This window comes from Pteropus vampyrus, unplaced genomic scaffold, assembly GCF_000151845.1.
Source record: "Pteropus vampyrus isolate Shadow unplaced genomic scaffold, Pvam_2.0 Scaffold15, whole genome shotgun sequence".
Classification (NCBI taxonomy): Eukaryota; Metazoa; Chordata; class Mammalia; order Chiroptera; family Pteropodidae; genus Pteropus; species Pteropus vampyrus.
This window is the reverse complement of record NW_011888796.1, coordinates 967,499-985,402: the sequence shown is the minus strand read 5'-3', so window position 1 is coordinate 985,402 and position 17,904 is coordinate 967,499. Positions and strand designations below refer to the sequence as shown.

Below are 17,904 nucleotides of genomic sequence, written 5' to 3'. Positions count from 1 at the left end.
TATCAAAAGTAATGAGTTACTTTAAGTCTGATGCTCCACAGGTAATACTACATCTTTATGTCCCGCTGAGAACTAGGTAAAATTTATAAATGAGGAAACTGAGGGCCATGCATGGTAACAGAGAATTCGTGACAGGAAAAAAAAAATTTAGACCAGATTTTCGGAGTCAGGCCAGCAGACTGTGACGTGTATCACCACCTCCTCCACCAACCCCACCAAAGCAGGTATTGGCTCCCCTTGGTCCAGAGATCCTGGCAGGTTCTGGATGCCAGGCCTTGGCCCAGCTTTCCTGCCTCCCTCACCAACAAGGGACAAGTGAGGGGAAGCTGCGTACCCCAAACATGGCTGCATCCCAGCCTCAGCACACACCAGCCCGGGACTCTGGGCTGGTTACTTCCCCCTCTGCCCCTCATTTCCTCATCCTCTTGTGTGCCTAGTTCACAGAGTTGTTGGGAGTAACAACTGAAACAATATATGTGACAAGATCAGAACAATGCCTGGCACATATCAGCCAATGCCAGCTCTTAGAACTGTTGGGTTTGCCCTGTGGATTACCAAATTTCCCAAATGACCCTGTTCCCACCTGTCTCCCCAGAGGCCTGGTGCACACCCACACCACCCAGACCAGAGCTTTATGAATATATATGAAGAGAGAGACTATCATTTTTCTGCCTAACTACATTTAACATTCATTCATTCACTTGAGAATACTGAATACTATGTACAGGTCCAGTGCTCCGTGCTGCGGAGATAGGACTTTCTGTCCCCCAGGAACTTAGTCCTCCCACATTTCTTAAACGGGCCTAATTCCTAATTCTTGGACAGTCCTGTCACTCTAACCCTTCCCGGGCACACAGTAAGTGCTCAGTACTCCGCGTGGAAGATGCCAAGACATCCACCACCTTAATCCCACTGCTCTTGTCCAATTCAAAATCTATTCTCAAGAAGGCTTCACCCTGAAATTTTAAAAAGAGTCCCTCTGCCTTGTCCCCAGCGGAATATCTCAATTACCCTCTCCACTCTCACTCCAACAGCCCAATTGTCTCAGGAAATAAGTGGGCGAGTGGGGGGTCTGTCACAGCTCTCCCCCAGCTCTTCAAGAGGGGGGCCCACAGGAAGAGGAAGAGGGGTGTTTAAGCAACTGCCGCATTTCAAAGAAGTCAGCTCAAAGCCGGGAGACCTTTCAATGTCGTGGTATAGGGCTGGGCCCAGCAGAAACTGGCCTGGGTCTCAGGTCGCCAGGCTTTAAGGAAGCTCTTTGTGCGTGTGTTTTAAATTACCTCTGCTTGTCTGATGAAGTGAGTAAAAGGGCTTAGGATTCCTGAGTGAGCTAATACAGGATGCCTTTGGCTGAAAAAAACTTCAGTCGGCTCCCTAAACTCCCCCCCCCTCCCGCCCGCTTTTAAGTTTAAAAAAGGGAATGAATGTTACCATTTTTGGACATGAGCGTTCTCCCTCAAGCCCAGCCCTAACCGCACTATCCAGAGGGACGCGCGCCATCCTGTTCCCCCCCCCCATTCCCAGATCAGCCCGGGGTGGGGAGGGCGAGGAGGGATGAAACGAGGAGGGACCGGATGGGAGCGGGCAGCGGGGGAGGAGGCAGAGGGGGTGTTCAGGGTACGTGGCCGCCTGGGGCAAGAGCTCACCGCGCAGGCAGGAAGCAAAGGCAGGGTTGGGGCGCCCTCCCCCCACCAAAAGAGTGGTTTCTGACCTCTTCCTGCCACCGGCCACTGTGCCGGAGTCCCATTGCCTGCCGCGAAGTGAGCACCCGGTACACGGAGCCTGGGACGCGGCTTGGTGGCTAAGCAGGGATCCCCAATGAGTGACCCCAAATACCCACGGAGACAATCCCCTGCCCTGGAGCCTCTCAACTCAGATCAAGTTGCCCAAATTCGCCTTCTCCCAGGAATAAGTAGGGGGTCAGAAGGGCAGGACGTAGACGCATTCCCCCCTCCGCTTGCAGCTACCAACCTGAGTTAATCAATAAAACGCTTTGCTGTCCTGACCCCGCCCCCACACGGCCCGCTGGGGAGCCTGCATATATCCCTGGGTTTTCTCGGCCCAAACCCCATTCTAGCAGGTCCACCTCCAGGCTGACCCAGAGGCGACTGCCAACCCCTCCGGCGCCCGCTTTTCCCTTGGTGTGCGGGCTGGGAGGCGCAGTCTTATGCAGCTTGCCCCTCCAGGTACCTAGCCCAGGGCGACCAGGAAGGGCGCTGCCACCGCACGCCATCTGGAGAGGCGGCCAGGGGGCGGAGAAGGGAAGGGAAAATCGATCCCGAGCAGCAGCCACGGAGCCTGGGGTTCAGTCACAACCTCAGGAGCACCGCCCCCGCGCCCTGCCCACGCGGGGACGGTGCGGCAGCAGCCGGGTGGCCTGGATCACCGGCCCCAAGAAGACCTGCCCGCCGGCTGCCCCACCTCCCCGCCCTCAGGCTGCACGTTCGCGGGCTCCAGAGCAGGGGCGCTCCGCCTTCCGCCCCGCGCCTGTAACCCAACACCCCACCTAGCAGCGGCCGCGCATCCCCCGCCCCCGCTTGTGCGCGCCTGGAACCCGTTCCGAGTCCCGAGCAGCTAGAGCAGCAGGCCGAGCTGGCCGGAATGGGGGTCTGCGGCGGGCCGGGATGGCTGCTGACCTTTCTCTGCTGCTTCTCCCAGGCCGGGTCCAGTAGCAGGTCTCGATCCCAGTCCTCTTCGGGCTGCATGTAGTCGTTGGTTTGCTGGGAATCATAATGGTCCATGATGGTGCGCGCGTGCTAGGGGCTGGATTTCTTCCTCCACCTTCTCTCCTGGCGGCAGCGGCTGCCTCGGCGTGGGGAGGGAGTCGGGCCGGGCTGGGCTGGGTTGGACTGGCGGGGCCGGGCTAGTTCCCCTGCGCCCGGTTCGCCGCGGCGCTGCTTGCGAAGGTGGTTGCTGGCGGCGGCGGCGGCTTGAGCTCGCGAACTGCCTGCCTCGGGGCGGGCGCTCGGACCTAATCTCCACGCACACTGAGCGGGGCGGACACACTAGCGCTGCGGGAGCCAGGCGGCGGGGGCGGGGGGAAGGGGCAGAGCCCTCCCGAGGTTCTCCATTGGCCAGGCCGAGTTGCCCAAACTTCCCCCCATCGCCTCTCATTGGGAATTCCTGGCATCCGTCAGCCGGGCCGCGGCGCATATAGGTGGACTGGGCGGCCCCCTCCCAGCGCGCGCGCCCCCGCCCACTCCCCGGGTTCCCACTCCCTCGCGGCTCATGTGACACCAGCTTAAGCTGAACGGGACCGAGCCCGGGGACGCCTCCCCGAGCTCAGGGACCGAGTGGCAGCGCGCTCCGCAACCCCAGGAGCCGCCGGGGATTGGACACGCTCCCCGCCCGCGGGAAGGCCCCGAACTCCTGCGCGCCGGCTTCATTGCTCTCCCAAAAGCGCTCCGGTACCAGGCGGCCAGGGGCAGGAAAAGGGACGCGAGGAAATCCGAAAAATATTTCATTTTCTCTTTCTCAGGGTTCGAAGAGGCCGGTACCCAAGGAAAGGGGCGGGGAATGCGGGAATGGAAAGGAATTTCCTGGGAATTTCCTGACTCCACCGCCCTCGCCGCCTCAGCCCCGCCAGCATCTACTGGCCAACCCCTGTCCTCCAGGAGCCAGGTTTCTTACCAGCCATCAGCGCTCTGAGGCCACAGAGCTTTCCCGCCTCGCCGCAGTGTCTTTTCTGGCCAGACCTCGGGCTCTGGGGACTGCTCCGTTGTGGGGCTTCCCACGTGGTGGCTACGACGCCCAGCTTCCCGGGATCACCTGCGGGTCCCCGCGGGCTGGCGGGGTTGGACCTCCCCTCAGACACACCCGGGCAGCATCCTGAAAACTGGGAGAGGGGGCCCTAAGTGATCTACCTACTCCACGCCTCCCCGCTCCGCTCATTACACACACCTGACAGGTGAGGGGACTGAGCGGTTCAAGGAGTTGAGCTTAAAAAGGGATTTAGCAGGTTCCACAGGTCATACCCTTAACCTTATGCCGACAAGGTTTATTATTATTGGAGGAGGAAGGAGGGCAAGATTGACTAAAAACCTCCAACTTCTTAGTGCCTCTCTGGGCTTCCTTCCTCAGACCTAGTTAGTAAGAGGGTCTAAACACCTTTCCCAGGAGTGATAGACACCTAGAAGAGGCAGGCCTCACAACCTGGTGGGCTCCCCTAAGGGATCCTGAGACTGAAGAACAGCTGTAAGTAGACCTCCAATAGTTTATGCACATAGTAGTGCTTAATTTATATTTGGCCCTGTGGGATGGCTGAGTCGACTGCAAAAAGGCAAGTGTGGGAGTCCAGAGGTAAGTGAAGGAGCTGAAGGGAAAAGTTCACTGACAGGAAGGGCCATGAATTAGGATACTTGAAAGGCCACAGATGGAAAAGGTGAAGGTAGTGGCTCTGACTCTCAGAAGAGCCAGCTGCTGCTGTCGTAAGCAGATATCCACGGTGGTGTCATTCTGTGCATCATTAGTAGACCTCACATGCTTATGCGAGTGCTCCCAGTCAGCCCTGTGACCACCACAAGTCCCTGGCTGAGGAAGCACTGCTTCTGAGCCAGAGAGACAGCAGATTTATGGACTATTTTATAACCATTTCTAAACTATGGCTCTAAACCTAACATAAAGGGTAATGATGGTACTATATCCATTCATTCACTCAATAAATATTTCCCGAGCACCGTCTGCGTGTCAGGGGATGTGCTAGATATTATGTATATAGAGATGAGAAAGCAGTGTCTGCCCCATGCAGCCCAGCAGAGACAGGTACAGAAACAGAAATATTCTGCAATGAGGTGTAATGAGATAGATATGCCCAGGGGACTGAGGGCACAAAGGAGAAGCATTCAACCCAACATGGGAAAGGAATCTCCAGGCATAATTTTTTGGAAGTAAAATTCAAGTGAGCCTTTAAGAACAAGAGTCAGCCAGATAAAGAGTGTGGGAAGTTATTCCAGGCAGAAGAAACAGTGTGAGTTAATACATGGGGACAGGAAACTGCTTGGTGTAAAAGGAATGCCTAGCATTTCGGTGTGGCTAGACTAGAAATTCAAGGCTGGGAGGAGCAAGAGATGGGACTGAAGAGGTGGGAAGCGGCCAGACCATGAAGGCCTTGTGTGCTGTGTGAGGGGAACAAGGCTGGCTAGAAACTGGGACAATCAATTGCAAAGCTGTTGCAATAATCCAGATAGAAATGGGGTCTTAGTCCATTTGGGCTACAATAACAAAATACCATAGACTGGGTGACTTAAACCAAGGGTCCCCAAACCCCAGGCTGCGGACGGTACCAGTCAGTGGCCTGTTAGGAACCGGGCCACACAGCAGGAGGTGAGCGGCTGGCAGGCTAGCGAGCAAAGCTTCATCTCTATTTGCAGCTGCTCCCCAGCGCTAGCATCACTGCCTCAGCTCCACCTCAGATCAGCAGGCCAAAAAGGTTAGTAAATAATAAACATTTATTTCTTATAGTTCTTGAGGCTGGGAAGTCCAAGAGCAGATTCAGTGTCTGGTGAGAGCCTGTTTCCTCGTTCACAGATGGCCAGCTTCTCACTGTGTCCTCCTGTGGTAGAAGGGGTAGGAAGCTCTCTGGAGTCTCTTATAAAAGGACACTAATCCCATTCATGAGGGCTCTGCTCTCATGACCTAATCACTCTCTTAATACCATCACATCAGGGGTTAGGATTTCAACATATAAATTCAAGAAGGACATGAACATTGAGTCTATAGCAAATGGAGAAGAGTGGATAGAAATAATTAGGAGATAAAACTTAGCAGGCCTAGGAGTTTGGGTGGAAGGATGAGAGAGAGGAATCCGTTGCTCTCAACAAAAGTCCAATATGGAACAGACCATGCACTTCACCTATATTATCCTGTTTAAGCTCCACATACGAGGTGAGAATTGCCTCCATCTTACAGAGAAAACCAAGTAAGTCTCCAAGAGGTAGCTTACTAGTTCAAAGTTACACAGATAATGTGACTCCTAAACCCATGCTATTACCCTAGTGGTTCTCAACCCTAAATTCGTTTGACAGCCTCCTCCCGGGGGATATTTGGCAATGTGTGGAGACATTTTTGGTTGTCACAGTTGATAGGTTACTACCACTGGCATCCAGTGGCTAGAGACCAGGGATGCTGCTGAACATCCTACAATGGACAGGACAGTCTCCCCACAACAAAGAATGATCCAGCCCAAAATACCAATAGTGCCGAGGTTGAGAACTCCTGCTTTAACCATGGTTTCTAGTTTGAACTTCTGGTAAGTGGAGGAAGTACAACCAATTGAGATAAAGAATTTCAGTTTTGGGAGTGGAATCTGACTTGAAGTGCTCTGAGAATATCCAGATTCAGCTGTACAGCAAGCAGTTTACTGAGTAATCTTCACCTCAAGAAACAAAGATTTGAGAGTTATCTGCTTATAGGTGGTCATTACCACCATGAGACCATCCATGAAGAATGCCTAAGTGGAGCTGAGCAAGGGAAGAACCTGGAAAAGCATCACTTAGAAAGGGAGTGTAAAGAACCAAAACCCCTGAGAAAGACAGGAAATGGTCAGTGGAACATGGAAAGCCTAGACCATGTGGTGTCACGAAAGCCAAAGAATGGAAGTTTCAAAGTGAGAGGAATCAGCAACATCAGATACATCAGAAAAGTCTGGAAAGTAAGGCCTAAAAGGTGTTCTTTGGATGTAACAGTTGAAAATTCCTTGGTGCTTTAAACGAAGACAGTGAACACAGAAGGGAAAAAGAAATATTGGGCAGTAGCTAGAGGGGAACTAGAGCCAAAGGAGGAATTTTTTTTAAGAATAGGAGAAACTTGAGTTGTTTGTAGTCAGAGAGGAAGGATTCAGTTGAGCAGAAAGGATTGAAAATGTAAGCTAAAGAAAGTTGAGGGATGGCACAAAGTTCTTGCAGAGACAGGCCCAGGTGAGTTCAAGGACACAGGCTAAAAGATGGATCAATAAGAAGAGGAAAAACCTTATGTTCTGAGAGAGTGGAGGGAAAATAAAGTAAAGATGCATGAGGATGTCCATTAGTGTACGGAAAGTGGGTGAGAGAGTGGGTTGAAACAATAACTGATCATCTTATCTTCTCAGTAGGGAGGAGACACTGAGACATGGACCCAAGGTGATGAATTGACTAATCTTTCGATCCAGGACTCACTGATGGCCATCCCTCTGGCAACACTGTCCTATTTAATACCATCTTCTGTAAAGAAAACAGAGTTACTAAATTGTTGATTTTTTAGGGATGCCAACATGTATGCATATTTATAACATCCATCAGTCTTTTAAATTGGAGTAACACAGTAAAATGCATGAATCAAGTGCACTAATCTTAAGCATAAAGCTCGGGGAAATTTTACACGTGCCTACACCCATAGAAAACATTTCTAGCACCTCAGGTTTTCTCATGCCCCTTCCTAATCTGTACTCCCACGCCACATAGGAAACCCGTATTCTGACTTCTTATCACCAATGATTATTTTTAGTTATTTTTGAACTTTATACAAATGGAATTATACAATATATATACTTTGATTTCTGGATTTTTTGCTCAATTTAATATCTATGAGATTTGGTATTAGTAGCTAATTTTTTTGTTTGTTTTTCCCTCTGTAGTAGTCCATCGATACATATATCGTAAGTAATTTATCTACTCTCCTATGGGTAGGGATTTGCATTGTTTCCAGTTTGAAGCTACTACAAATAAAGCTGCCATAAACATTTTTATGCGTGATTTTAGTGAACATATGCATTCATCTCTCTTGAGGATATACCTAGGAATAGAATTGTTGTGTCATATGGTAGATATGTTTCACTTCAGTAGATATTGCCAAACAGTTTTTCAAACTGGCTGTAACAATTTACTCTCCAAGCAACAGGGTATAAGAATTTCTGTTGCTCTACATTCTCCACCACCCCATAATTTTTTTTTTTTTAATTTTAGCCATTAAGATAGGTGAATAGTGGCCTCTTTCGAAAGGTTTAATATTTTCATATACTCATTGATCATTCGAATAAATAACTTCCATTCCTATTGCCATTGATTCTGATAGCAACTGATTCTCAATTTATTAGCTGCTTGAGAAAAGGGATGATGGCATGGGTGCTTTATTAATTTCCCCAAATTTAATTAATTCAACAAATATTTATCAAGCAACTGTCCTATGCCCAGCACCATGCTGGAGAGTAAAGATGCACAAACGGACAAGACAGATGTAGGTCTTCCCCTCTTAGAACAGATATCAGATGCTCGACAGATATTCCATGAATAATTGTTTGGGGAGGCTGTTTGGTTTGCTTTAGTGGGAAGCTGGAGCAGGTCTAGTTTATATGACTTTTCAATAAAAAAGTTTAAGAAAAACACATTAAAAAAAAAAAATTCCCTGGGATCATGTGGGCCACTAAAGCAGAGTGAGGTACAATCCTGAAGGAAAATGGGAGGATTGCTCTGGGAACAATCCTGATTCCTTCCTTCCCAGAGGATCAGCTTTTGTTGCCCTTTTTTTTATCCATCCTTTGATTTTCTCAAGGAACTAAGCTTGTGGGCAGTTTTTGCCATTCTAATGGCCAGTGAGTGTTAACGGAGACTCAAGCAGTTTGTTCAGGTCAGTGACAGGAAAGAGAACACTAAAGGCCCTTCCACCAGCCGGGCCTTTCTCTGAAAGCTGTTCAAAAAAAAATGGAGAATTCCTGACTCATCAGCAGCAGCTCAGAGACTCTAGCCCAATCCATTACCAGCACTCCAGGCTGGGTGAGATGAGTCACCCAGAAAGCCACAGGTGCTTTGCTGTTAAAAGAACCTACTTCTGGAATGGGTGACCAACTTCCCTGGGAAAGAATGAGGAATTATTACGTCTATGAGTTCTGGGAGTACTTATCGAGCACCTTCTCTAGGCCAGGCAGAATGCAAGGAGACCCAAAGAAGAGCCCCGGTCCTCCCATACCTCCTCATCTTGCTGGACCAAACCATGGGCTTCCTCCCCTAGAATTTCTCCACCCCACAGATAGTTACCGACACGCACAGTCTGAAGAAATAGAAATGAATTGGACTGCTGTATAATGATGTAAAGAAGGTAAAGTGCCAGCCCAGTGCCGGCATGCAGAAGGCCACCTCAATGCTCATAAGGTCCTTTTTCTTACCTTATTATGTGAAAGTGCCCACGCAGGTCTTTGCGGGGAAACGCAAACAAGCAGGATCTGCAAGATTCTGGAAACTAAAGGCACAATGGACATCGCAGCCCAGAGATCTGGGGATTTCCTTCATTGTGTCCTTAACCTCTAACCTTATAGCCTAATGGGAATAGTCTCCCTACAGGCTCTTCCTAAGACCTAAGGCAGTAGTATTTGTACAATGCTAGAAGGAGGGAGAGAAAATCACTATGGTTTCTTGGGTCTCTAGCTCAGAAGGCCAGAGACCTCAGTTTTGTTCCCAGTGCCCACAGCAATCGCTTCCTCTCATACTCCTATAGCACACCATTTATAATTGAGATAGAATTCTCTGCTTTATTGTCATCGTTTGTCCACATTTTCTCTCCTACTGTCCCTATATGGTCTCACCTCGCTTTTTTCCTCCATATAACCTAACACAGGGCCTAAGACATAATAGGTGATCCAGTTGGATCTTTGCTGAACCAAAAATGGCAGTAGTCAAATTCCAACTCTGTGCCTCAGTTTTCCCATCAACCCATGGGAGATCTTGGGAAGCCAGTCCTTTGCCATAGTCCACACGAATATTCCTAAGCCCTCTGACCTCCCAAGAAACCAGTGCTGGAGAAATTGCCTTGGCCATCTCCCTCTTATGCCAGCCAGCAGTTCTCGGCCCCCTCCAGGCCTAAGTTCTCAGAACCAGGGAAAGGCTGTTTGCTTCTGGGCCAGTTCCTGCCCTTTCCCACACAGACCAAGGGGAGGAAAGAGGACAGTAGGTAGTTTCCTTCTTGCAAGACCTCTAATAAAAGACTGGCTTGGAGGAGGCAGGTAAGTGTCTTTGGTTCTCATACTCTGCCCAGCTCTCAGGTCTTCTGTCTCAGGTGGTGGGACACCTGGCCTGTCTGGTGTCCTCTTTTGCATCTTTTTGCATATCTCTCTCCCCCAGATTCTATGGGTCGAATCCAAGCAGGGCCCTCAGAACTCTCCACCTCAGATAGTTGCCCTGAGGTCAGCTCTGTGAGCAAGAGATAGTCATGGCTGATAGCTGCCCAACCTAAAGCCTCCAAGGAGGGCAGGGAGCTCTCCCCCAGCTATCTCCAGTTTCCAGCAAATACCAGAGCAAAACACCCAAGTTGCAGCTGGAAAATTCCTGTTGAGTAGGACGATCACCTCCCCGCCCCAACCCCGCCTTTGTGGAAGCTGGCAGGCAGATTCCAGGCTTGGGGAGTGAGTTGCAGGGAAGTCTGATTAATCCTAGCTTCCCCGCTCTTAACAACCGAGTCCCACTGGTCTTCCACAGAAGCTCAATCCTAGAGGCCTGCCCAGGTCACTTCTATGGACATATGGGATAGCTGTTGGGAGCAGGAGTCCTTATCTGGGTGGCAGAGAAAGAGCACTGGTGTGAGGAGATCTGAGTTCCCTGGGGCTCAGTTTCTTCATCTATAAAATGGGAGGGCTGGACTTATCAGATGGTCTTTCAGCTCGGGGCCCTGCTCTAACTTGTTCTCAGGCTCCTCCTTTCTCTCTCCAATGACTAGAGGGTTTGAATCTTCTGAAACAATGTTTCTCAACCTTGAATACTAAGAAAGTTCCTTTAAAAATGATACAAATTCTCATAAAGTTACTTAATTTTTGCTTTAGTGTTCTTTAAATATGCACAGACATAAAACTGGGTACAAACTTCTTAAGGTTTTAGGTTGACAACAATAAAATCAAAACAAGCTTACAAATTCCATCTAAAAGAAACTATAAAACCAGTAAGATTCAAACTAGCCATGTTAATTTAAATGTGACTGTTGCAATTTGCCAAAACTAAACTGCTACTCCCAGCATGATTTAAGTTCTGACTGTGATAGAACAGGTGGCTCTTCTGAGCTCAGGATGCCTGTTATTACCATGTGCCAGGCGATGACTCAATTCTACTACTCTATTTGAACCACTGCATCAGGGCACCATTTAACCTTCATTTAGTGGGAACACACTGTGATGCATTCATTTCCCCTCTGCTGTTTTCTCATTAGCACCCAACAATTAAAAAGTTAAAAACTTTTTTTCTTTTTAATGTTTTTGCCAACAAGATCCTTCTCTCCAGTTTCCATGTCCTTATCTATCAGAGAAGGAGAATGACCTACATCTACCTACTCCACAGGATGGCTGTGGACATTCATTCATTCATCCAAACATTGTTTATTTAGTACCTACTATGTGCCAGACACTGTTCTGGGAACAGAGCATGTAGCAGTGACCAGAATGGACAATAATTCCTGTCCTGTGACACTTACATTCCAATAGGAGAGACTGTTTGTTAATAAGATAAATAAAGAAAATAATATGACAGTGTTTAGGGGAAAAGTTAAGCAAGGCAGGGGAATAGAGAGTATGGGGACCCAATATGTGGGTTTTCCAACATCACCATGAACTTCTCTGACACCAGCTGGGTGCCCAACAATTCAGCTCAATTCTGATACTACCTACTAAGAGATAGCATCAGATTCCACAGGTTAAGGGCTCGATCTTATAAGACCTCGGACATCAATTGAAAGTTTAGGTTGTTACCTGTGCTTCTGACTGACCAACTATAGACAGGAGGTTCACACCACCCCCTTCTTGGGTTTGATTAATTAGCTAAAGCAGCTCACAAAACTCAGATAAAGATTTTACTTACTAGATTACTGATTTATTATAAAAGGATATAATTCAGGAACAGAAGGATGGAAGAGATGCATAGGGTCAGGGGGATGAGAATGAAAGGTTCAACCCTACAATCACATGGATGGCTCCCCTGGCAACCAGCCCCCATCCTTATGTTCTTTTCAAAAGTCACCTCATTACCATAAACTCAGGTGTGATTGAAAGGCATTCACTTATCATTTAGCAAATTCCGAGGGTTTTAAAACTCTGTGCCAGAAATGGGCACAAAGACCAAATAAATATTCCTTATTAAAATCATAATATCGCAGGGATGAAGTAGAAGGGAGTTACATTTTTTTAATGGGGTGTTCAGGGGAGGCTTCATTAAGAAGATAATATTTAAGACTTAAATAGATGAAGAAGCAAAAGCATTAAAGGAATAGCCAGGAGGTCAGGGGGCTAGAGTGGAATATGCACATGAGACACTCATGGAAAAATAAATACAAATGTGTGTTTAAGAGATATCCATTGTGTCACTGCCAGGCAACCATTTCCCCTCCTAGCAACTGTACCCTGATTTTCCCCTGGGAGGCACCTCCCCTACCCCAGTCTCTGTGCTGCAGGTAGAGTCGATCCCACCCCTAACCATCAGGGCTGGGCAAATGATGAGCCTGGCCAATCAGAGCACAACAATTAGTTAGGAATGGGCATGGGACCCAATCAGAATGAATGACACACAATGAGACTCTCGCAGGCACTCCTGGGAGAAAGGCACACTATCTTTTTTTCCCTTGGAGATCCCAGTAGTAAGGATGATATGAGCCTGCAGCTTTCAGGAGCCACCATATGGAACCCGAGAAAAAAGACAGTGCAGAGGAAAACAGATCTAAGTAAAGAGAAGTAAAGAGCAATTGAGTCCTGGTGACATTTATGACCTTGATCGCCTGCATCAAGTTGTACCACTTCTGGACTTCTCACATATGTGCACCAATTAATTCCCTCCCCCAACGCTTTTTTTTTTGGCTTAAGCTGATTTATTAGTTATCTATTGCTGCATAATAAGTTACTGCAAAACTTAGTGGTTGGAAAAAGCAAACTTTTATTATCTCACAGTTTCTGTAGAACAGGGTTTTGGGAGTGACCTAAATCATTTTGGCTCAGGGTCTGATAGGATTTCAGTTTAGATATTAGCAAGGACTCTGAAGGCCCAGCTGGGCCTGGAAAGTGTGCTTTCATGATGGCTCACCCATACGGCTGTTGGCTCCTTCACGTGAGCTTGCCATAGGCTGAATGCGTGTCCTCGACATGGCAGCTGACTTCCTTCAAAATTAGCAGTCCAAGAAAGAGCAAGTGAGGGGTGCCGTTTAGGACCTCTGCAGTGCACACGGTCACTTTCATCTACTCTATTTGTTGGAAGTGAGTTACCAAGTCCAGCTTACACTCAAGGGGAAGGAAATCAGGCTCCAACTATCAAAGTGAAGAGAATCAAAAAATTCATGGACATAGTTTGAAACCACCACCCCTAATTTGAATTTGATTTTCTGTCACTTGTAACCAATAGAGTTCTAATAGCTATTCAGGAGTTTATCATGATTGTCTTATTGCTGTTACAATATAAATCTTGGCAAAACAAACCAGCAAACAAAACACCAGTAGCCAAGAAATTGCTAAAAAGGCATATCTTCTAAATGCCAATCCAGTCTTGTCCTACTTAAGTTTAAAAATCTCGAATGGCCCTCACTGTCCAAAAGTCTACATTTCTTTACATTGGGCACATGGCCCAGTACAGCTCATTCCTAGGGTCCTCTCTACCACTCTCCAACAAAATCCTGCTTCAGAATCTCCAGGCCGCTTGCTCTTCTGGGAATATGCCATATTTCCACATGTCTATGCCTTTGTCCGTGCTGTTTTAACTGCTCTCTGCAAATCTCTGCTCATCTCTCAAAACCCAATTCAAATGTGACCACTTCTGTGAAGATTTTTCTGACTTCACCCCCAAAATGATGATGTTACCTTATTGATGCCTGCTGAACATCAGGCACTTCATATTTATTGTATTCAATTCATAAATCCACAACCCTGAATGCATGTGCTGTTTATAGTATCCCATTTTACAAATAAGATTTAGGCTCTTCTAGAGAGGTTGAGGAACGCATTTATGGTCATCCAGCTGGTGACAGAGAAAATTTGGGTATACTCTAGTTAGTTACTTTTTCCTTCCTCTGTTCCTGAACCACCCAATTTATACTCACTCAGTATAGTTACTGATTAATCTGGCTACCCCCTGAAAGACCAAGAATTTCTTGGGGTCCTGGCCCCCAACTTTTCATGGAGAATTCACTATACGTGTTAGGCACAGGGATTAATGCTGCCCATTTTCCAGATGAAATCAAGGCTCAGAGGGAGTAAATGACTGAGGCCTGACTCCAAACTCCATGCCTTTATCCATCACATGCAACAGTTCATGAGATATAGTAAACGCCCAAAAAGCATTTGTTGGAAGGCATGAGTAAAGAGAATGATAATTGGGTGGGCCCACAGGCTCCCCATCCCCCCACAAACTCCTGCTGGGGGCTGTGAGGCTACTGTTTACTGTCTCTGGTTAGTAGGACCTGCAGACAAAATGGAGTGCAAATACTCTGACTGGAAGCCAAGTGCCCCAACTTCTGGTCTTGGCTCAGCCTCCATCTAACTGGGTGACCATGGGTAGTTCTCTCTCCACCTCTCAGGGCCTCCTTATCAAATGTAGGATGAAGAGGTACAGATGCTAAGATTTCATCAAGCAATGCCTTGTGGGATTTGATGTGACTTCGAACGGAAAGGGGCAGCCCAGACCCCTGCAGGTCCAGCAGTTGCTCAGGAGACCAGAGCCCAAGGCCCCTCTACCACTGGCATACAGCTTACTCTGGTGACTAAAGTGGCCCTATACCCTGAACTGAGTGAGTGCCCACTCTCTGCAGCCAGTCCCTGCCTCTCCGGCTCCACACCAGGTCCTGCATCTCATAAAAGAAGCAGAGATGAGCTTTCACTGCATGTGCCTTACTTTGAAGATGTTCAAGTTAAATTTTAGCGGCCATCCTTGCCTGGGACCCAGAGAAGGTTAACTCCATCTGGAGTTTCTCACAGGCTTCCGCGGCCTCAGCCAGCTGAGACGTGTTTGGATCAACAACAAATTTCATCAGCTCATTTCCGCCTCCAACCCTTACTAAATGCATTAGGCAACAAGAGCCCCTGGGTTGACCTTTGCAGCATCCATTGTCATGGCTGTTATTATAGACACAAATAATAGCCAGCACAATAATTCTGGTTAGACGATTCTCTAACCAGAGGGCTAAAGAGCTCTGGGACCATTACCTCATGGCCCTCCTGGCACCCTCCCACAAGCCTCTTCCATACTCTCATCTTCTGGAAAGCCCGCCTCCACATTCCCCCTAACTCCATTTTGGCACAGCTTAAGACCACATTCTCAGGTCCTAGGCTTGAGGAGAAGCCTCATGAAAGACATTGTTGAGGCCTCAAAGACCTTCTTGTCTTCTACCTTGGTCCATAATCCTGAGCAAGTCCCTTCGCTGACCTGTTCCTACATATGCTCAGGAGGAAGAATTATTAACTGTAAATGTGCTGATGTGTTTTCAAATACCGAAGATGGTTAAAAAAAAAAAAAAAACCTGAGTAAACAAGATCTTGTAGTTGGCACATGGCTTGCTGTGGTTGTTAGTGTCCCCAGCTCTTGGCTGGCCCAAGGTAAAGTTGTCTGCAAGTACAAGTTATTCCTGCAGAACTATTACCATAACGTACTTATAAACTTGGTTGTTTGGCTATTGGTTTCTTTCTTGGTTTTCCTCGTCTTTGTTCTTCCTTTCTTTCCACCATCTAAAAGTGAAAATACATTTGCTGTCACAAAAAAACCACCCAGCCTATGCCAAAAAAGAAGCTAACCTACCCCCTAGGTATCTCCAAAACATTTTGGGAATCACAGCAGGTCAAAATGTGTGGGCCAAACATATTTGCCTGAATTGTTTTGGAAATAAACCTGCAAGCAGGGTGAAATTATCTGGAGGGGGAAAGGAATGTGTAAAGAGGTGGAGAAAGAAATGGAGATTAGAAAGACACAGTCTCCAGGAAACATAGCCTTCTCTCCAAAACAATGGTGTAGCTTGACAACCCAATGGAATATGTGGGTTCTGAAAGATTTTCAACTGTTTAAAAGGGAAGTGACTGCTGAACCAGGAAAAGCTAATGAATGTGTTCAACTCCCCCATGAATATTAATATGCCCGACTTCCTGTAAAAGAACTAGGAAAGAATTGCAGATCCTAGATCCAGGCCTGGGCTGGCCCCAATAGAAAACGGAGTGGAGATGGAGCCTCCACCTGGATAAGATGAGCTTCAGAATACACAAAGACCTGTGCAGAATGGAGGGAAGGAGAACAGAGCTAGAACGATCAAGATCCAGATGACACTGCTAGAGAAGGCAGGGCAGCGTACACCTTAGTGGGTGGTGGTGACCATGACTCTGAAACATTTTCTCCATCTGAAAAATGGGGATATTAGCAATATCTATGAGGCAAGGTGCTTAGTCAGGATCTTCAAAGAAACAGAACCAATAAGATGGATGTATATACAGAAAGAGATTTATAAACAAGGAATTGTCTTACCTGATTATGGAGGTAGACAAATCCTAAGATCTGCAGGGGAAGCTGGCAAGCTGGATACTCAGGAGAACCGATAGTGTAGTTCTCGTCTGAGTCCAAAAGCCCATAAACAGGAGAGCTAAATGTATAGTTCCAGTCTGAAGGCTGTCACGCTTAAGACTCAGGAAGAGCCGATGTTTCAGTTCAGTTCGAGTCCATATGTAGGAAAAAGCCAACATCCCAGTTTGAAGGCCAACAGGTAGAAAGAATCATCTCTTATTTAGAGGAGAGTCAACATTTGTGCACTATTCAGGCCTTCAACTGATTGAATGAGGCCCACCCACATTAAGGAGGGCAATCTGCTTCACTCAGTCTACTGATTTAAATGTTGATCTCATCCAAAATCTCTCAGAATGTTCGACAAAATATATGGGCATCTGTGGCCTAGTCAAGTTTACCCATAAAATTAACCATCCCACAAAGCTATTTTGAAGATATACCAAATGAACTTGCATGTGTGGAAGCAATTCATTTGTATTCGTGTGTATAGATGGTGTTGGTCAACTGAACTATCACTACACTTGTGCCTTGTTCTTGGCCTGAAATCCCATCCTGTTATTTCCAAGGTAAAGTATATCCTTGAGCTGAGGGAAGAGGGGTGGGGACAGCCATGAGAAAAAAAGACAAGGGGAATAGCAACCAGATAAATCCTTCTGTTAGTTCAGAAAGCTAACAGAGAGCCAGGACAAGAGCAACCAGGGGAACTTTAGGATGAAATAAAAACAGACAACTAGAAAGCCTGAAATATAGGGCTACAGGAAGAAGGACTGTGGCAAGGCCTGGCCAGTTGGTAGACTCTCCGGAGAAGTCACAGTAGAGGCAATCTTTGCCTTGGTTCCTTGAGACCTGCTACTCCTATCAGGGTCAGAAGGGACGCAGAGTCTGTCCTCATGTCCTCAGCTAAAGATCATGCATGCTGATGCCTATACACACATACACAATCCCTGTAAGGCTAGATTAGATTAAATTAGACAAGGATTCAAAATCTTATCAGAAGCAAGGCAACAACAAAGGCAGCATCACTCTACAAGCTTCTTCAGCCCTCAGCGTTCTGGAGGAGATAGGGAGGGGCGCCTGCCTCAATTCCTGGGAGGTAAGATCTCACCAGAAAGGTGGAATTCTTACTCTATTATAGTAAGGGTTATGTTATGGTTCCAGAAGAATGTGCTTTTAACAATCTAAGTGCAAGTCAAGAGAATATTCACAAACACGGCCCTTCCTGGTTGTGGACTCAACTCCTCATCACCAGGGCCACATCTTCACTGAGGGCTAAGCAGAGTCAGCAGTCAGGAATCCCTGAGCATTTCTACATCCAGATTTCCAGCATTACAGGCAGTACATCCTATGCAGATGCCTTTTGTCACAAGGAATCCAATCTTGTTGGGGATGAGGAGCAATACCTTTGGAACTGGGCAGACTGCGGACTGTCACCCCAACTCAG

General features: G+C 47.3%; 1 protein-coding gene and 1 long non-coding RNA gene across 5 annotated transcripts in view; one reads left to right on the top strand and one right to left on the bottom strand.

Annotated features, from left to right (window-relative positions):
* ACTN1 (actinin alpha 1) overlaps positions 1-3,051 on the bottom strand; it is a 93,973-nt gene extending 90,922 nt beyond the window's left edge. For 2 of the 3 annotated variants that reach the window (XM_011383809.2, XM_011383818.2), the window contains exon 1: positions 2,637-3,051. In XM_011383809.2, the coding sequence (XP_011382111.1) occupies positions 2,637-2,741 (105 nt within the window). In that variant the 5' untranslated portion in view covers positions 2,742-3,051. The remainder of the gene's footprint in view (positions 1-2,636) is intronic. The other variant, XM_011383800.2, reaches the window with a different exon arrangement.
* Positions 3,052-3,151: 100 nt separating this feature from the next.
* LOC111735088 lies at positions 3,152-7,717 on the top strand. Of its 2 annotated transcripts, none has more exons than XR_002778677.1 (2): positions 3,152-3,907; positions 7,088-7,717. It is a non-coding gene; the product is annotated as an uncharacterized LOC111735088 (long non-coding RNA). The 2 variants fall into 2 exon arrangements; XR_002778676.1 differs by having other exon boundaries at positions 7,085-7,717.
* Positions 7,718-17,904: the final 10,187 nt, after the last annotated feature.